The 20,122-nt window shown below is 41.3% G+C and overlaps 1 protein-coding gene across 2 annotated transcripts in view; it reads left to right on the top strand.

Annotated features, from left to right (window-relative positions):
* Positions 1 to 20,122, top strand: part of KIF2A (kinesin family member 2A) — a 71,359-nt gene that overhangs the window by 34,664 nt on the left and 16,573 nt on the right. For both annotated transcript variants that reach the window (XM_030512463.1, XM_030512464.1), the window contains exons 7-14: positions 1,448 to 1,543; positions 2,319 to 2,373; positions 12,826 to 12,988; positions 14,171 to 14,261; positions 14,405 to 14,468; positions 15,428 to 15,519; positions 15,766 to 15,908; positions 16,633 to 16,837. In XM_030512463.1, coding sequence (XP_030368323.1) covers positions 1,448 to 1,543; positions 2,319 to 2,373; positions 12,826 to 12,988; positions 14,171 to 14,261; positions 14,405 to 14,468; positions 15,428 to 15,519; positions 15,766 to 15,908; positions 16,633 to 16,837 — 909 coding nt within the window. The remainder of the gene's footprint in view (positions 1 to 1,447; positions 1,544 to 2,318; positions 2,374 to 12,825; positions 12,989 to 14,170; positions 14,262 to 14,404; positions 14,469 to 15,427; positions 15,520 to 15,765; positions 15,909 to 16,632; positions 16,838 to 20,122) is intronic.

Raw genomic sequence — 20,122 nt, 5'->3', positions numbered from 1 at the left:
AAAATCCTGCAACATTAAAATACTTTAGCCTGGTATTACACCTAAAATTTTATCACTCCTGTGAAGCCTCCCTTTGCGTCTGAGTCTTAAACCTCTGTATGAGGAAGCTCTGTTTGTCTTGATAACCTGTATGTATCTGTGCTTCCTGATGCTTTGTGTATTCTGTTGTTACTGTTGTGAAATGCAGCAGTAATTAGCCAGGCATTGTTGTCTAGTGGACAAGATCTTTAAGCAGGGCTTAAAGGATTTTAGGCAAACACTTTTTCCGTAATAAGCAATACTCCTTTCTGAATGTTAGAAGGAAATGTTTCAGCGGGAATACATTTTTTTTTTTTTGTGGACTTACTGACAGCAGTTTTAGTTCACTGTTGTCAGGCTGAAAAACATCCAAGTACAGTCAACTTCTGATTTCCAGGACAGTCTTATCTGAGCTGAGGATCAGCTATGTCACAGGTGCAGGGACATGAGCTGGCTCCCTTTTGGCTTGTTAACACCGGTGCAGTGCTTTCTGAGAGTGCCTATGCTGTTTCCATAACCAGCTGTGACCCCGAAGGAGTTTCCTATCCTTTGAAATCATTCTATAATTTGGGGGGAGCCATGCGAAACTTAAGGTACATGCACCGGAGCTGACTATGTATGGCATCATCAGCATGTCCTGAAATGCTGTAAAAGCATACAGTTTCAAAGAGAAGTGGCAAGAAGGACGTTTGATCAGTTCTGCAGAGAACCAGTTCAGCTCACAGTAGGTTTAGGCTTAGCAAGGCTTGGAGAGGCTCCATGCATGGCCTCTTATATATCCATTTGCTCTGGTACTGATGGCTCCAGCTTTAGGGATGGGAAGCTGCCTAAGCCTGGATGTAGCCTACTTTGTATCCTTGGAATTGCTTTTGTTAGCAAGGGTCTAGGAGTGTTAGAAGTGTTTGCAATACATCCAAGTAAATGTACGAGTTAACTCAGAACCAGTAGCAGGATAAAGCTCATTTAACCAAGTTGAATCCAGCAGAGCTGTGTTTGGGGCACCTGGGTGTGTGTTGTACCTGTGTAATGGAGTGTATCCATCAGCCTATTGAACTGCCTTACCTCTGATTAAGAAGCATTGATGGTGTATGCTATCAGGTGCTGTGCAGTCGTTCAGAGGTGTGAAGAATCTGTCAAAGGCAGAAATCATTTCTCTTTTTTGAGTAGTCTGTTAATGAGTCCTAAAGTAAAAATTATTTTCTATTACATGCCAACCAAAAACATTAAATAGAAGGCATATAATTGGTTTGGTTTAGCTGCATCAGAATGCAAAAAGGCATTAAACTTGCATTTTGGGATGTTTCTGGCGTTTTGGAGAAAAAATAAGATTTCGGGTACTGTGTGTTTTTCTCATAAACAAATACAGAAGATGCTGAAGATAGTCAGTTTCAGTAAAAAATGTTAGAAATTCTGTTGTTTACTTCCCTAGGATGTTGATGCTACAAACCCAAATTATGAAATTATGTGTATGATAAGAGATTTCAGGGCAAGTTTGGATTACAGACCACTGACAAATGCAGATCCTGTAAGTACCCCAATAACATCAATATTTCTTATCCATCTGTATTTTTGCTATGTGTTTTCCATTTTTTCAATGTGTACTTCTGTCTATAAACATGAAAAGTAAGTAGTTTAATATGTTTTAGTATTCATTATGACATGGTTTTTTTTCAGTAATTTGATGATATAGAACTTAGTAGGTATTGAAAATCCTAAATTATTGTTAATTATGTTATTTAAATATCCTTTTACTATAAAATAGTACCAATATGTACTAAGTTGTCACTCAGCCTCTGTATTGTAAATTTTCCTGGGATGCCAGGGGATATGCACACAGAACCATTAAGCTTCTCTCAGAAACCTTGTTGAGTATAAAGATTAATATTTGATTTTTGAAGGTGATGAGGGCCTTTGGTTTGCAGAGAAGTCAGAAGATCAGGATTCTTAAATGGTGAAGATTTTCAGATCTCTGTGGAAATTGGAGATGGTGATCATTTCTGCCAATAGCATATCTACCCTGTTAGGGCTGGATTTGCTTGCAACATTCCAAGATGTACTTGGGACGCTGCAGGATTAGACCACTGTCTGCAGGGATTTTGTTAACGCATGGTTCTCCCTTCTGGGTTCTTTGCTATTGTGCAAACACAAGGGGCTTTTCCATGTTCAGATGACTCACTGTCTTGAATATTTCTCTTTGTTTAAATTATTGGTTAATTAATTCAAGAATAGAAGTAAAATAAGTAAGCTATTGTGTAACTGGAATTGGGGTATAGTTCACTGAAAGATTATTTCCTTTGCAGATTGATGAGCACAGGATATGTGTTTGTGTACGGAAACGACCACTCAATAAAAAAGGTATGACCATTAAAGATTTTGCTGATTTTATTTATTCCCCCCCCCCCCCCCCCCCCCGAAAAGCTGCTTCTGATAGTAATATTATTCATGTTAGAGATCTAGGAATACTGATCAAAGGTGAAACTATTACACTACTTCTCACTTTTTAAATATGAGATTAGTATTACAACTTCTTACTGTCTGTTTGACAGACTGGAGCCTGTATAAAAGAAAAAAAGTTGAGGTTTTCAACTCCAATTAAATCTCAATCTTCCCATGAAGTTCTTTACATTCAGTGGGAAATTAAGAATGCAGATGCTTCTGTCTGAATCCAGTGCTTAAGTAAGATGACTTTCACTTTGGAAGATGTTTTTCCTTCTCTTTAGTGGTCTAGTGGAAGGTGTCCCTGCCAAAGGCAGGGGGTTTGGAACTAGATGATATTTAGAGGTCCCTTCCAACCCAAACCATTTTATGATTCAGTGATTCTATATTTTGTTCAGCTAAAGGGCTCAAAGAGCATCACTCTAACTCTGAGACAACATGGCATGCTTTTCTTACTTTTGTACTGTCAGAACTACACACGCAAGATTATCTGGAGCATTTTCAGAGGCAAACAGGAGAATTGTGTGGGAAAGGGAAAACATTTTGATAGCAATATACGGTTTTTGTCTCCCCCCCCTCCCTCCCCCATGTTGCTGTTTAGAATCATAGAATCAACAAGGTTGGAAAAGACCTTTAACTTACCCTACTTTATTTTTTTTCTTCATTTTTATGTTTACTGTTTTCCTATTCCCTCTATTTTTCTCTTTTACCGATCTGAAAAGAATGCATAATCTCAAAAATTCATTAATTGAAAATATTTTGCACAATCTATTTAATAAGGGCTTTCAATGTACAGGTCTGGTAGCAGTTGAATTTCTGTTTCATTGTTGGAGGTTATCTTGAATAAAATATGACTGAGAAATCTCATGCCTTTAGGGAAAATGTCACCTTCTGCTAAAAGTGGACAAAATGAGATTACAGTAAATGAGAACAAGTTGTCATGGAGCATGAACTGGGATCAGAAGTAGGATTTGATCTTGTGAAAGTTGCATATCTTAGGTATTAGTGGTTTAGGCTATTTAAAAAAATAGTTAAAATTGTTTGTAGGAAGGTGAGTTTATGAAAATGAGATTGGTACTGAAGTTATTTTGCATTTTCAAGAATAACCTGTAGTAAAAAGGTACTAGTGAAATAATCTGTAGACATAATCTAGTACCCACGATACAATTTTCTGAAAACACACACTTCATAAGAAACAGTATTTCTCATGCCATATTTTAGAATTGAAGAGTAAAAAAGAATCAAAGATATTAGTGTTTAACCCCCTGAAGAGTTAAAAATAAAATCAGTTTGTTTCGTCAGTCTCAGAAACACAGAATTATCACCTGAATCTTTAGGGTTCTCAGTACCAATCATTCTGTGGATTGACCTTGCAGGAAGTGAGTGTTCACATTGATATTTTCATTATTTAATTTAAATTTAAAAAAATATTTTTTATATTTATTTTTTTAAAATTAAATTTTAAAAACTTATCTTCAATTTATTTTGACATTGAGGTTTTATTCCGGTGACATATATTTATAATTGAGAAATATATGGTGGGTTTCAGAGACAGTATTCCGAATTTTTCTGAGCAAGTGTCGTGGTTTGAGCCCAGCCGGTAACTCAGAACCACACAGCCGCTCGCTCACTCCCCCCCCCCCCCTTTTCTTCCTCCCCCCGCTCCCGGAGGGATGGGGAGGAGAATGGGAAGAACGTAACTCCCACGGGTTGAGATAAGAGCAGTCCCGCAACTAAGGTATAACACAAAACCACTACTGCTACCACCAATGATAATAACGATTAGTGAAATAACAAGGGGAGAGGATACAATTGCTCACCACCCGCCGACCGATACCCAGCCCGACCCGAGCAGTGATCTGGGCCTTCCGGGTAACTCCCCCCGGTTTATATACTGGGCATGACGTGCTGTGGTATGGAATACCCCTTTGGCTAGTTTGGGTCAGGTGTCCTGTCTCTGCTTCCTCCCGGCTTCCCCTCCTCCCTGGCAAAGCATGAGACTGAGAAAGTCCTTGGTTGGAATAAACATTACTTAGCAACAACTAAAACCATCGGTGTTATCAGCGTTGTTCCCAGGCTGAAAGTTAAAAAACACAGCACTGCACCAGCTACTAAGCAGGAGAAAAATGACTGCTATAGCTGAACCCAGGACAGTATCCACCCCTTATTCCATACCATTCACGTCATGCTCAGATCCCACATCTCTCAGCACACCATCACCCCTGTCCCATATATACACATATATATACACCCACACCCACACACAGAGAAAGATATCGTTCCCTAGTCCATGGACCAATCCCTGCAAAATTGCTGAACTCATCCAGTCCATGATGTCAGGCTCCGTCCCTTGTAATAGTCTTTCAGGGCAGGAGGGACGGTACGTAGTGTTGGGTTGTTGCCTGCTGATGATACTGCCAAACTCATCTGGTCACTGCTGAGCTCGTCTGGTTTCCTCAAAATTCATTCTTTGTTGAGGTGATGATCGGAGGGAAGTCAAGGTCAATGGCTGGTGACCTGAAGATATCTAGCTGGTGGGCTATAAAAGTGTTATAGAGCAGGCAACAGCGTACAATTGAGTTCATTGGCTGTTTTCCCCCAAAATCAAATCCCCTTGAGGTACACATCGGACTTCCCCATCTTCCCGCATTACCCACCAAGTATATCCAGGTCCCTGAGCAAAAGCATCCCCACGAGTGGGTTTGCCTTTACCTGAAGCAGGAATAACCCAGACTGTCTTCCCCAACAAATTCTTTATGTGCACCACAGGAACTTTATCCCCCTCTACGGTACGTAAAAGTTCTGATTGGGCTGGGCCACCCCTGTTGGCAGATCCCCTACTGTTGACCAACCAGGTGGCTTTTGGTAAATGTGTATCCCAGTGTTTGAAAGTCCCACCACCCATTGCTCTCAGTGTAGTTTTTAACAGCCCATTGTACCGTTCGATTTTCCCAGAGGCTGGTGCATGGTAGGGGATGTGGTATACCCACTCAATGCCATGCTCTTTGGCCCAAGTGTCTATGAGGTTGTTCCGGAAATGAGTCCCATTGTCTGACTCAATTCTCTCTGGGGTGCCGTGTCGCCACAAGACTTGTTTCTCAAGGCCCAGGATAGTGTTCCGGGCAGTGGCGTGGGACACAGCGTATGCTTCCAGCCAGCCGGTGGTTGCTTCCACCATGGTAAGCACATAGCGCTTGCCTTGGCGGGTTGGTGGGAGTGTGATAGAGTCAATCTGCCAGGCCTCCCCATACTTGTACTTCAGCCATCGTCCTCCATACCAGAGAGGCTTCAACCGTTTGGCTTGCTTAATTGCAGCACATGTTTCACATTCGTGAATAACCTGGGCAATAGTGTCCATCGTTAAGTCCACCCCTCGATCACGAGCCCATCTATATGTTGCATCTCTGCCTTGATGGCCTGAGGTGTCATGGGCCCACCGGGCTAAAAATAATTCACCCTTATGTTGCCAATCCAAGTCCATCTGAGCCACTTTAATCTTAGCAGCTTTATCCACTTGCTGGTTATTCTGGTGTTCCTCAGTGGCCCGACTCTTGGGTACATGAGCATCTACGTGGCGTACCTTCACCACCAGGTTCTGCACCCGAGCAGCAATATCTTGCCACAATGCAGCAGCCCAGATGGGTTTACTTCTGCGTTGCCAGTTGCTCTGCTTCCATTGCTGCAACCACCCCCACAGGGCATTTGCCACCATCCATGAGTCAGTATAGAGATAAAGTACTGGCCATTTTTCTCGTTCAGCAATGTCCAAGGCCAGCTGGATGGCTTTCACCTCTGCAAATTGACTCGATTCACCCTCTCCCTCAGCAGTTTCTGCAACTTGTCGCAGGGGACTCCACACAGCTGCCTTCCATCTCCGATGCTTTCCCACAATACGGCAGGACCCATCAGTAAACAAGGCATATTGCTTTTCACTCTCTGACAGTTCATTATATGGTGGGGCCTCTTCAGCACGCGTCACCTCCTCTTCTGGTGACATCCCAAAATCTTTGCCCTCTGGCCAGTCCATGATGACTTCTAGAATTCCTGGACGACTGGGATTTCCTATTCGAGCTCGTTGTGTAATTAGTGCGGCCCACTTACTCCATGTAGCATCCGTTGCATGATGTGTAGAGGAGACCCTGCCTTTGAACATCCAGCCCAGCACAGGCAACCGGGGTGCCAGGAGGAGCTGCGCTTCAGTTCCAATCACTTCTGAGGCAGCTCGAACCCCTTCATAGGCTGCCAGTATTTCTTTTTCAGTGGGAGTGTAGCTGGCCTCGGATCCTTTATATCCCCGACTCCAAAAGCCAAGGGGTCGACCTCGAGTCTCCCCTGGAGCTTTCTGCCAGAGGCTCCAGGTAGGACCATTCTCCCCAGCTGCGGTATAGAGCACATTTTTCACATCTGGCCCGGCCCGGACTGGTCCAAGGGCTACTGCGTGAACTATTTCTCGTTTAATTTGTTCAAAGGCTTGTTGTTGCTCAGGGCCCCATTTGAAATCATTCTTCTTCCGGGTCACGTGGTAGAGAGGGCTTACAATCAGACTGTAATTTGGGATGTGCATTCTCCAGAACCCCACAACACCTAAGAAAGCTTGTGTTTCTTTCTTGTTAGTTGGTGGAGACATTGCTGTTATCTTGTTGATCACGTCTGTGGGGATCTGGCGGCGTCCATCTTGCCATTTTATTCCCAAAAATTGAATCTCCTGTGCAGGTCCCTTGACCTTATTCCGTTTTATGGCAAAACCGGCCTTCAGCAGGATTTGGATTATGTTCCTCCCTTTCTCAAAAACTTCTTCTGCTGTATCACCCCACACGATGATGTCATCAATGTATTGCAGGTGTTCTGGAGCTTGCCCCTGTTCCAGTGCAGTCTGGATCAATCCATGGCAGATGGTGGGGCTGTGTTTCCACCCCTGGGGCAGTCGGTTCCAAGTGTACTGGACGCCCCTCCAAGTGAAAGCAAACTGTGGCCTGCATTCTGCTGCCAAAGGGATTGAGAAAAATGCATTGGCAATGTCAATTGTGGCATACCACTTGGCTGCCTTTGACTCCAGTTCATACTGAAGTTCTAACATGTCCGGTACGGCAGCACTCAATGGTGGTGTGACTTCGTTCAGGCCACGATAGTCTACTGTTAATCTCCACTCTCCATTAGACTTTTGCACTGGCCATATGGGGCTATTAAAGGGTGAGCGGGTCCTGCTGATCACTCCTTGGCTCTCCAGTCTGCGGATCAGCTTATGGATGGGAATCAAGGAGTCTCGGTTGGTGCGGTATTGCTGCCGGTGCACTGTTGTGGTCGCAATTGGCACTTGTTGTTCTTCGACCTTCAGCAACCCCACACCAGAAGGATCCTCTGAGAGACCGGGTAAGGTGGACAGCTGCTTAATTTCCTCTGTCTCCAAGGCAGCGATACCAAAAGCCCATCTATACCCTTTTGGGTCTTTGAAATACCCTCTCCTGAGATAGTCTATGCCAAGGATGCATGGAGCCCCTGGACCAGTTACAATGGGGTGCTTTTGCCACTTCCTCCCAGTCAGGCTGATTTCGGCTTCCAGCATAGTTAACGCTTGGGATCCTCCTGTCACTCCAGAAATAGAAATGGGTTTCACCCCTTGATACGTTGATGGCATCAGAGTACACTGTGCACCGGTATCTACTAGAGCCTTATACTTCTGTGGGACTGATGTGCCAGGCCATCTGATCCACACAGTCCAGTAAACCCGATTATTCCTCTCCTCCACCTGGCTGGAGGCAGGGCCCCTCTAATAGTGATCACAAAATTCTCCACTTCTGTCTTGTAGAAAGGGATTAGTATTCCTTATCACAGGAGCTGGAGTAAAATCAGCTCTTTCGCTCCATCTGGGAAACTGCTCGCCAGAGACTGGAGCAGCAGCTTTCCTGGGAGGATCATCCTTGACCATTGTTCTCCTCTTCAGTTCACGCACCCGTTGCTCCAGAGCTGAAGTAGGTTTTCCATCCCACTTTCTCATGTCTTCTCCATGATCCCGCAGGTAAAACCATAGGGTGGCCCGTGGCGTGTACCTCGTATATTTTCTTTCTCGAGCAGTAGGGCGCCTTCTGTTGATAGCTGAGACATGGGTTGGTACGCGTGGGGAGCTGGATAGATCGGATAAATCGTCTCTCAATTGTTTGAACTCCTGGGACAGTTTTTCCACAGCTGAAATGATGGAAGGGGTGAGATTGTCTTCGAACTCTCGGAGTTGACGAATCAGACAATCCACTGTTGGTGATACTCCGTCATTCCAGGTCATTGATGCCAATGTGTGGGCATATGATGATGGCGCACTCCGTGTAAGTTTCCGCCACATGGGTCGTGTACATTCGACTTCATCTGGGTCTACGGATGTGTTCCTGGAATCCGGCCTACGATAGATCATCTCTATAATGGCTGATTCCCTCAGGGACTGGATGCCTTTCTCTATCGTGGTCCAGTTGGCTGAGTGATTCGTAATATCGTCTTTGTAGGGAAACCTTTCCTTCACAGCTGCCAGGAGCCGCCTCCAAAGACTGAGGGCTCGCTTCTCTCTTGCAATCGCTTTGTCAATTCCTCCTTCCTTAGCAAGTGATCCCAGCTGCTTGGCTTCCCTACCTTCTAGTTCATGACCGTCGGCCCCATTGTCCCAGCACCGGAGCAACCAGGTGACAATGTGCTCCCCTGGAAGACGGGTGAAATCTTTTCGCATATTCCGTAGTTCGGTTGAGGTCCGGGGTCGAGAAGTGACCTCTTCTTCTTCTTCCTCTTCCTCTGACCCACGTAGTAGTAACTCTTGTTCAGGTGCTGTTGAATATAGTAATGGCACTGGGTCTTCATCTTTCTTCGCTTCGCGGGTTGCTCTTTGTGCCTTTCGTCTGCTTTTGCTTACAGGGGCAACAGACATTGTCACAAACTGGACATTTGGTTTAGCTGCAGTGTTTGTCACTGTGGTTGGAGTGGCTGCAGTGTCTGCCACTAGGATTGGAGTGGTTGCAATGTCTATTGCTGGGGTTGGTGCAGCTGTTGTGCTTGGGAGTTGAGTAACACCAACAGCTGCATTATCTGTTGCTGTCGGGGTTTGAGTAGCTACTGTGCTTGTCACTGGGGTTGGTGTGGCTGCGGTGCTTGGAGTAGCCATATTGTCTGTTGCTGTCGGGGTTTGAATAGCTACTGTGCATGTCACTGGGGTTGGTGTGGCTGTGGTGCTTGGAGTAGCTATATTGTCTGTTGCTGTCGGGGTTTGAGTAGCTACTGTGCTTGTCACTGGGGTTGGTGTAGCTGCAGTGCTTGGAGTAGCCATATTGTCTGTTGCTGTCGGGGTTTGAATAGCTACTGTGCATGTCACTGGGGTTGGTGTAGCTGCAGTGCTTGGAGTAGCTATATTGTCTGTTGCTGTCGGGGTTTGAGTAGCTGTTGTGCTTGTCACTGGGGTTGGTGTAACTGCTGTATTTGAAGTTGGAGTAGTTGCGTTGTCTGGTGTGGTCAGGGTTTGAGTAGCTGTTGTGCTTGTCACTGGGGTTGATGTAGCTGCTGTACTTGGAGTAGCTGTGTTGTCTGTTGTGGTCAGGGTCTGAGTAGCTGCTGTGCTTGTAGTTGGCATAGCTGCGTTGTCTGTTGCTTTGCCATCAGATCCAGAGACATTTTTTTCCCTTTGAAGGTGCTGGATAGTGTTGAGCAGGGCTCTGTAGGCATAGGCCAAGCCCCAGCACGTTGCCAAGATTTGTCCCTCTCTGGTATAACCAGGACGACAGCACACCTCGTTTAAGTGTTTTACTAGTTTTTCCGGATGTTGCACTTGTTCAGTGGTGAAGTTCCAAAGCACTGGAGGGGCCCACTGGCCTAGGTACTTGCCCATACTATCCCACACACCCTGCCACTCATAACTGTCCAGCCTCAGGGAAAATCTCCTGGTGGTCCTCCTATATCGTCGTCTAACCCTAGACCAGATTCGAACCTGATACTGCTGAATTTTTGACATTAAACGAAATAGGATGTTCCTACGACGGGATGGCCGTGGGTAAAACACACTCCGTATGTTTGCCAACATGCTGATCCCCAGCACAATCAGCAGGCAGGTTTCAAGGGTACTCAAAGGCCATCTAAAACCTTCAGAACTCTCAACTGCTGTTGCAAATAGGCTGGTGGGGGAACGGGGGGTGAAAGAGAATGCTTCCTTCGTAAGTTTACCCCCCGAGGAGAAAAAAAAAGATATGCAATTGCTAAAATATTTCATTATATACCTCCCAATGTATAGTGGTGATGGCCACGCTGGAAGCACAAACCAGATCAGTTTCATGATCAATGAGTCTATTGTATTACAAGTCATTACCATGAAGTACAGTGAAACAAGAACCTTAGCCCAGGCCCCCCAGCCGATAAACGCTAAAACAGCAAATAGTGGCTGTAAGTAAGGTACAACATGCTGAAACTCTGAGATCAAGCGCAACACGTCTGAGAGCCAAATAATCACCATTGTGACGAGTAGTAACAATGAATGCTTATCACAAATATGATTAAACATACTCTGGTCAGATCTGTCGTTATCTCAACCTTTCGTGCCCCACGTTGGGCGCCAAAAAGAACTGTCGTGGTTTGAGCCCAGCCGGTAACTCAGAACCACACAGCCGCTCGCTCACTCCCCCCCCCCCCCTTTTCTTCCTCCCCCCGCTCCCGGAGGGATGGGGAGGAGAATGGGAAGAACGTAACTCCCACGGGTTGAGATAAGAGCAGTCCCGCAACTAAGGTATAACACAAAACCACTACTGCTACCACCAATGATAATAACGATTAGTGAAATAACAAGGGGAGAGGATACAATTGCTCACCACCCGCCGACCGATACCCAGCCCGACCCGAGCAGTGATCTGGGCCTTCCGGGTAACTCCCCCTGGTTTATATACTGGGCATGACGTGCTGTGGTATGGAATACCCCTTTGGCTAGTTTGGGTCAGGTGTCCTGTCTCTGCTTCCTCCCGGCTTCCCCTCCTCCCTGGCAAAGCATGAGACTGAGAAAGTCCTTGGTTGGAATAAACATTACTTAGCAACAACTAAAAACATCGGTGTTATCAGCGTTGTTCCCAGGCTGAAAGTTAAAAAACACAGCACTGCACCAGCTACTAAGCAGGAGAAAAATGACTGCTATAGCTGAACCCAGGACAGCAAGGAATGTAACAAATAGCTGGGAGCAGGTAAATGTCTTATTCTGAACAATTGTTTAAGAAAAAAACAGCTTTTGACTGCTTAAACTAGAAAGCTTTTGCTGCAAGGAATTGACCAACTTACATCTCTTCTCATCCCTGTTCCTTATTTCTTCTCTGTGATTACTGCAGAGTAATTGCATCTTATTTTATTGCAGAGCAGTTGAAAAAATGATTATGTAGTGATTGAATGCATATTTCTGTTGGTGTATAATATTATGCAATGGCAACCATTGTACAGTTTGATCAGCTTGTTAGCCGATGAAAAGATTTCTATCTGATTGCATGCAGGCACATCAAGTTCCTGAACTGCATGCCTTAAGAAATTTTAAATAGAAATGGAAGTAGGGCACATTAGTGATCCTGAATGTACACACAAAGGATCTTTATTTTTGTGCATATCATGGATCACTGGGTTCTCTGTTTTGCTGACTCGTATCTCATACGACAATTACCAGTAAATTGTAGTGCTTTGTAGTAATTATAACCTGGGACCTCACTGTTGAAATCACATCTAGATGGCTTTTGTTCATTCCCAGTGATAGGAAGGATTATTAGTATTTTCAGCTTTTTCTGCTTACAAGGTAATCTTCAGAAAGGATTTTATTCTAGAGAAATTCTATATTAAAGATGTATACTTCATGTTACAGGAGGAATACATGAACGAAAATGTCTGTGTAAAATGAAAGCAAAATTCTTTTGGAAGGTTATGACTGTAACGTTAAGGATTTAGGGAAAATAAGCATCCAGTTTGTCAAGTAGAGAAGTTATAAAAACTTAAGGATATGTCAGTAATGCCTAAAACAGTATAGAAGCCCTGAGAAAAAAGCAAAATCTTTGGGAAGTGTTATTATAGAATACATAACAATACATAGAATATGTAATACATATAGAATACATAACAAGTTACAATGATAGTGCTAAAATTAATGATTATTTTCTTACCAGCTTTGTACAACCTGTCTTTAATTTCTAGCAATTGGTAGGATGGGATGGCTAGACTTCCAAAATAAAATCTCTTACTAAACAGATTACTATCTAGGCATTGGAAGCCCCAAATCCATTGCAGTCTTGTTACTTAGAGGAGCTGTGTTATCTGAGATGTTGTAAGAGTGTACACAATGAAAAAAATGAAAAAATATGTTGCTAGTTAAATATTTCACGTATTTTACAGAAACTTTAATGAAAGACCTTGATGTAATAACAATTCCTAGTAAAGATGTTGTGATGGTACATGAACCAAAACAAAAGGTGGATTTAACAAGGTACCTAGAAAACCAAACTTTTCGTTTCGATTATACCTTTGATGAAACGTCTCCTAATGAAATGGTTTACAGGTATGTGTATATGCTTTTTCTTTGTGAATCTTTGTTTCTTGAGGGTCTTCCGTGTGAATAACTGTGGGCTTAACCCTTGGTCATTTAGCCGTATTCTCTATGTTATCAGATACGTATATTGTTACCTCTGTTCTTTTACCTATTTGCTTTTGTTTAACTCTATATCCTGAGCTATTTACCTGCAATGTCATCTCCACCTTATTGACCTCAGTCCTGCTCTCATTTCTCCTCCAAGCCCGCCTGGTTTCCAGGCTCTAGCATGTATTGCCTACCTCCTCATGAACAACTTCTTGAGCTCTCTATTTGCCTTAGGCTTGTTGTCTTACTAATTAGTGTGTGTGCAGCACCTGAGGAACCTGAGTCATGGCTTTTAGTCTTCAGGAAACTTGGAAGAAAAGGATAGCTCCATCCCCAAAGAGCATGTAGACTGAATATAAGATAATTAAGAGATGGAAACAAATAAGGAGAGGGTACAGAAGGAGTACAAAGAAAGCGAGAGAGGTTATATTGTTGTATTACTGAGATGCCTGAGCTAGCTTGACTACTGAAAGCAATCTGGCTGATGTAACATACAGGTGCTAAGTTATCTTGCTTGAAATATTGAATCTTTCTGATTTAAAAGAACTACGACAACAGAGACACACATCCGCTTTCAGCCCCAAGATATTTGGATCTCCATTTTTCTCTTTTATTTTTCTATTTCATTTCCTCAGCTGGCACAGAATAATGCACACAAAGCTTTAAAAAATGTGTTTGGGAAGAAAAAAAACCTCCAAAAATACAGCAGAATTTTAGTATTGGCAAAACCTAAGTATTTATCTGCTCCACTGTCCTACTTGGATGTCTTTTAGTTTGTTTTTCTATAGGAAGCTCAAAACTCCAGGTAGTAAGCTATGCTGTGGGACATAACTAAAACAATTTTTTCCTTCTCAGGGCTTGAAGGAGGATAATATTGTTGGAAAATAAGTGTAAAGGACCTTGTAGCTGTTCTCTGATTGTTTGGGATATTTTAATGCCTTAGGGCTGGTAGTCTCTTTAGTTCAGGAATTAATGTAGAGATATCCTTTGTGCTCTCAAAGCACAGGACCCGTTTTGTCTCTTCTGGCCTTAATGGTTTATAAATTTATAGCAATGGCACTTTAAAGTAATTCAGTTTAAGTACTGTTGTTCTTTGCATTTAAGGTTTACAGCTCGACCATTAGTGGAGACCATATTTGAAAGGGGGATGGCAACTTGTTTTGCATATGGGCAGACAGGCAGTGGAAAAACCCATGTAAGTATTTCTTCTACATATAAGCAAGACACTTCTTTCTATGTGTGGTACGCTTAGCTAAGTTCTAATAAGTAACAAATATGTAAGTTACAGTTCTGTGATTTTTTTTTTTTCTTTTTTTTTTCTTTTTTTTTTTTATTTAGACTATGGGTGGTGACTTTTCAGGAAAGAACCAGGATTGTTCTAAAGGCATATATGCACTTGCAGGTGAGACCTTATTGGCTTTTTGGCTTTTTGCAGTTTAGTTGATACCAATAAATTTTCTACTCCCTGTAGTACAAATAGAAGAGTCTACATATGCCCCTCTACATATGTCTACATGTGCCCCTCAACTCTGTTCTCGTGAGACCCCACTTGGAGTGCTGGTGTCCTCAACATAAGAAGGACAGGGAGCTGTTGGAGCAAGTTCAGAGGAGGGCCACAAGGATAAGGGGGCTGGAGCACATCCTGTATGAAGACAGGCTGAGAAAGTTGGGGCTGTTCAGCCTGGAGAAGAGAAGGCTGCGTGGAGACCTCATAGCAGCCTTCCAGTATCTGAAGGGGGCCTACAAGGATGCCAGGGAGGGACTCTTCATCAGGAACTGTAGCGATAGGACAAGGGGTAACGGGTTCAAACTTAAACAGGGGAAGTTCAGCTCAGATACAAGGAAGAAGTTCTTTACAGTGAGGGTGGTGAGGCCCTGGAATGGGTTGCCCAAAGAAGGTGTGAATGCTCCATCCTTGGCAGTGTTCAAGGCCAGTTTGGACAGAGTCTTGGGCGACATGGTCTAGTGTGAGGTGTCCCTGCCCATAGTAGGGGGGTTGGAAATAAATGATCTTAAGGTCCCCAACCGAAACCATTCTATGATATTTTGCATTACAGTGGAGCTTTGGTAACATCATAAGTAGTTCCTAGACATGTAGTTTTTACACAGTAAATGTGTATACATAGATTATTCAAAAAATGTAATAATGAATGAGTAATTTTATAATTTTAGAGTCTTTCACATCTTCTGGTACAATGTGGTAGTTTAAACTGCAATGTTTTAAGCTTGGTTGATTGACCATATCTGTTATACTTGCAAAATATGACAGATGCTGTAAAATAGACTATTACACATTAGTGAGTCTTCACTTAATGAAAATACGTAACAAGATTTCTTTTTATTGTGGAAATGTATTGACAGCTCGAGATGTCTTTCTCATGCTAAAGAAACCAAACAATAAGAAGTTAGAACTCCAAGTATATGCAACATTTTTTGAGATCTACAGTGGTAAGGTGAGTACCTGATCTTTCTCTAAGGAAGGGGAACTTCTCTTTCACAAACAAGATTTTGAGCTTGTCACATAAAAGTTGGTTCCCCCCTCCCCCTTTGTAGTAAAAGCTGTATTTCAAATAATTCTTTGTACTTCTCTTACAGTCATGTTTTCCATGGAATGCTTTGCATATTTTGATACAGGATTTGAAACAAAAGTGTCTTTTAAAGCTTCTCTTTAACTGTTCTGTTCTTCTCCCCTCCCTAAGGTTTTTGACTTGTTGAACAGGAAGACAAAATTAAGAGTGTTAGAAGATGGCAAACAGCAAGTCCAAGTGGTGGGATTACAGGAGCGGGAAGTTAAATGTGTTGAAGATGTTCTTAAGCTTATTGATATAGGCAACAGCTGCAGGTATCTCCCATAACTTATTGCAGTTTTTCATTGTACATTAAAGATTCAGAATAATAATTTTTTGGGGGGCTCTTTGTAGTGATGGCTTTTTAATATAGGTGTTTTGATGATGTTGGCTGCAAATTAGGAATCTGCCTACCTTTTAAATGTTTAGAATTTCTCTGTCTCCTAGAGAGAAATAACTGAATTTCCTACAGGATGTGAACTGCATGCATTATGTAAGCGTCTTACTGACTTGAATTCATGTGATTTGTAATCTGGAATACTGCCAGATTCTTCACCTCTTAAAGGCCTTGATATGTAGTGGCAGAGGTTAAGTGTAAAATTCTTGTATTTTTTTAAAAACCCAGCTTCATTGTTTTTAAAATCAGCCTGGTACAAAGACAGCTGCCTGATCAGATAAAAGTGCCATCGGCATCTTACTTGTAAACTCTCTGATAATCTGAAATCTTTGAAGATCTGACTATTGCTTTTAAAAGGGAGGTAAAATGTTACTAATCTTCTATTTCTGGTTGAAGAGATGAAATGGGTATAATTGTGCTATGTACATCCAGCTATTAGGGTTGTATCTCTAGTGTCCACAACAATGTTAGACATGCTGTCAACACGTGTAAGCAAATACAGGACTCTGCTATGAAAAACTAATGTTCTGAGATTAATGTGTTTAATATGTATGGTCCTTCACCTGTTCGTATGTCCTTCCTTTCTCTCCTTTTGTTTAAAGGACGTCTGGCCAGACATCTGCAAATGCACACTCATCTCGAAGCCATGCAGTGTTTCAGATTATTCTCAGAAGGAAAGGGAAATTGCATGGTAAATTTTCTCTGATTGATTTGGCTGGCAATGAAAGAGGAGCAGATACTTCCAGTGCAGATAGGCAGACTCGACTGGAAGGTGCAGAAATTAACAAGAGCCTTTTAGCACTCAAGGTAACTGAAACGTTTCCATTGCCTTTGAGTAGGTGGAAGCCTTCTACATAGAATAGCAATGACTATTAAAATGAGTGGTTTTGCAGGCTTTGCTTTTCTACATTGTCTACTGATGTGACAGGTAAAATAATGTATTGATTTTTCCTCTAAATGCCTGAGGGAACACTTGTTAATTACCAAGTAGGAACATTGTGGAAATATGCTATTGACTTGCATGTAGTTTAAAAAGAAAAGTAAAAATTCAACAGAAATTCACCAGTAGTGGAATTTGAAGACTTTAGTGATATATGTCTAAAATGGGAGGAACAGATGACTGACTTTGCTACTCAAGATCTGAAATACTAACTGGAAATATTCTTACTGATCTCATTTTGTTTTTTCTCAATAAAAAAATTAAAGTTACCTTTACAACATATTTATTTACTGCTGTTAGTTAGTTCACTAAAGCAACACAACAACATATCCATAAAGAACTAACAAATAGATTAAAATAATCCTTGAAAATTGGAATCCATTTTTGACTAATCTTCTTTACAGCAGATTGTCTCATACAGTCACTTTATAGATTTTCATACATCAGTCCAGGACATATCAAGACAGCTAAGAAATATTATTTAAATATTCACATGCCTTGTGTGTTTGTTTTATAATGCTTGGAAGAGGTTCAGTCTGAATAGAGAAAGTAATTTTTTAGTCTTAACTGGGGAGACTAATCTTGAATCTTGCAAAACTTAACCTCTGTTGCTGGTTAGTTTTGCTTAGTTTTACTACTCTCAGCAGCAACACTGTGGTTTTATATAAAGAAACTGAATCCCAAAATCACTGTGCTTACTTTTTTATCCCCAGTATAAATATGGGAGAAGACTGGTATCTGACTCTAAGCAGATCTCATAAAACACCACGAAATTGTAACCTATAATGTGTTATTACAGAATTGTATGGCATGTTGAAAAAGTAGAAGCAGCAATTCCAAAACTGTGGCCTGTTTTGACTTAGCATCAAAGTAAATAATGAAGCAAGACTGTGTTGATGTTATCACCTGTTTCCAAATGTAATTAAATAAATCTGGTTTGTTCTGGGGGGTTTCATTTTTTATTTTTTTTTTTTTTTTCCAGTTTACTTGTTTATTTTGTACTAGCTAGTACCTTCAGGGCAATACCTGTACAACATACTTGGTTTGCTTTCATTCAACTTGGCTTTTTAATTACAGTGAAAGGTTCTGCTGCTGCTGTACTAGTGGTTGTGATCTAAATTATACGGGGAAGGGGAACTAAAAACAAGTGGATGTCTAAACAGTGGTACAGGAAGATAATAAGTTTCTCAATGATATGTTAGTTTTCAGGTTTTTTTGTCTATCCCTAAAAATGTTAACACAGCTTTTTCCATTTATATTCAAGACCCTTGAAGTTATTGTCAAGTTCAAATTAAACTGGCATGTTTGGAGGAGTCGCCTTTGGTGCTAATCCATGACTTGCTATTTGCATCTGGCTATCAGACCTGTGCTAATCTGTTCACATTTTTTGTACAGGAAGTTACTTCTGTAATGTCTCTACATGAAATTAGTGTTGTTCTTTTGTTACCTCATTTTCTGAGCTGTGATGAGAAGCAAAAGTAGTTAAAATTCCATTAATTTTATAAGCTGGTAGTGTCCTCCTATGATCCTTTTACAAATAAGGAGATAATCCAATTCTAATTTTTCAGGAGTAAGCAAACTAAAAAAGATTATAGCAAATTAAAATATCATAATAAAACTTGTTGCTTGCTGTATCAGTAATTCAACATACATGTGTTACTGTTTTTTGTTTGTAATACCACTTGTTGAAAATCTGTTGCCCCTCTTCGTATCTAATCATCTTTCTCCTGAAGTATAGTATTAATGGAAAAATTTAAAAAAAATAATCAAGAAATGCACTGCTTTGCTTGCCTGTAAGTATTGAGTCCTCTTTAGCATTTGCATGGGAAATTCATGTTCGGCAAGCTTCAGTCTCTGTTTATCTGAGCTGCGTCCATTCTGTAAAATTCAGCTGGTGATTTTTTTCAGTAATCACTTCAGTTAAAACCAACTTGCCCTTGTGTTTGTTCTGTTCTGTATTATGGCAGTTTTATTCTGAGCCCATTTTTAATTCTGTTTTATGCTGTTTCACAGTTGCAATGCTTTCTTAGATTATCATCCCACAGCTTCTAGGTTTTTGGAAGAAGCTGTTTCCAGAAAGTTTCGAAAAGCAGCAAGATTATGGCTGTAGTGGAAGGATTCGCAGAACTACTGTAGAACTATGTGTAACACAAAAGCCATTTCATCTGTTAGTGCTGCTAAAAGCAAAGCTCTAATTTGAAAAGATTCTGAAGCATCGTTGTTCAAGGAAGTTTTGTGTGTAGACATGTCAAAACTGTACCAAGGAAGCTGTGCATCTGAAGAGATACCTGTAGACAAAATATTAAGGCAAAGTTAGCACCTGGAATTAATGATTAAAATATGGAGATGACAACAATGCCACGGAAATTCAAATTTTAACTTTCTTTGTGTAAGAAGTAATTTATTAACTGATGTTAGAGCTCTGAATGGCCAGAAGTAATGTTTAGTTTAACATGATCTTGGTTTGCACTGTTGTAGTTAGTTGCTGCTGTAACTTCTGTAGTTATTTTGTAATATTTACATCTGTACAGTATTTCTCACTGAACTCACCAACTAAATGCAAATACCAGTTTGGTCCCATACCTTTTTGAGTGAAAGAGGAGACCTATCTCTGTTTATTCACATGAAGAATATTTTAAAATAGGGAATGACTTACTTTTTCAAGTGTCTTCCAACATCAAGTACATCAATAGAGAACTATGCTTACTAGGTTTGTGACCTGTGGAAGCTTTCAGAAGATTCTCAACTGTAAAGAAAGTCAGTGGTAGAGCCAGAATGAAAGATACTCCTTTTAATTGGTAGACTTAACATGTGTCCCTGTCCACACTGCTGCTGCTAATGGAGGTTGTAGATCATTCTGGCTTTTACAGCTGATAATCAGAAATTTAACATCAACACTGATTTTTTTTTTTTGTTTGTTTTTTTTGTTTTGTTATTGTTGGATACAACAGATGTAAACATTTTGGATGAGATTCAGAAAGTTTGTAGGTTCTCAAGCACTTCATAAGTTCCTATGTCTCTACTGAGCTTAATGAGATGTAAAAACTGAACACTTCATGAATCCAAGCTTTAATGGTAAATTTTAATGATATTTTAGGGGACGGCAACATAACTAAGGCATGCGTATAATGATTGAGTTGTATTTGTATTAT

Source organism: Strigops habroptila, chromosome Z (genome assembly GCF_004027225.2).
Source record: "Strigops habroptila isolate Jane chromosome Z, bStrHab1.2.pri, whole genome shotgun sequence".
Taxonomy (NCBI): domain Eukaryota; kingdom Metazoa; phylum Chordata; class Aves; order Psittaciformes; family Psittacidae; genus Strigops; species Strigops habroptila.
The sequence above is the reverse complement of the archived record's forward strand: the minus strand, read 5'-3'. Positions and strand labels throughout refer to the sequence as shown.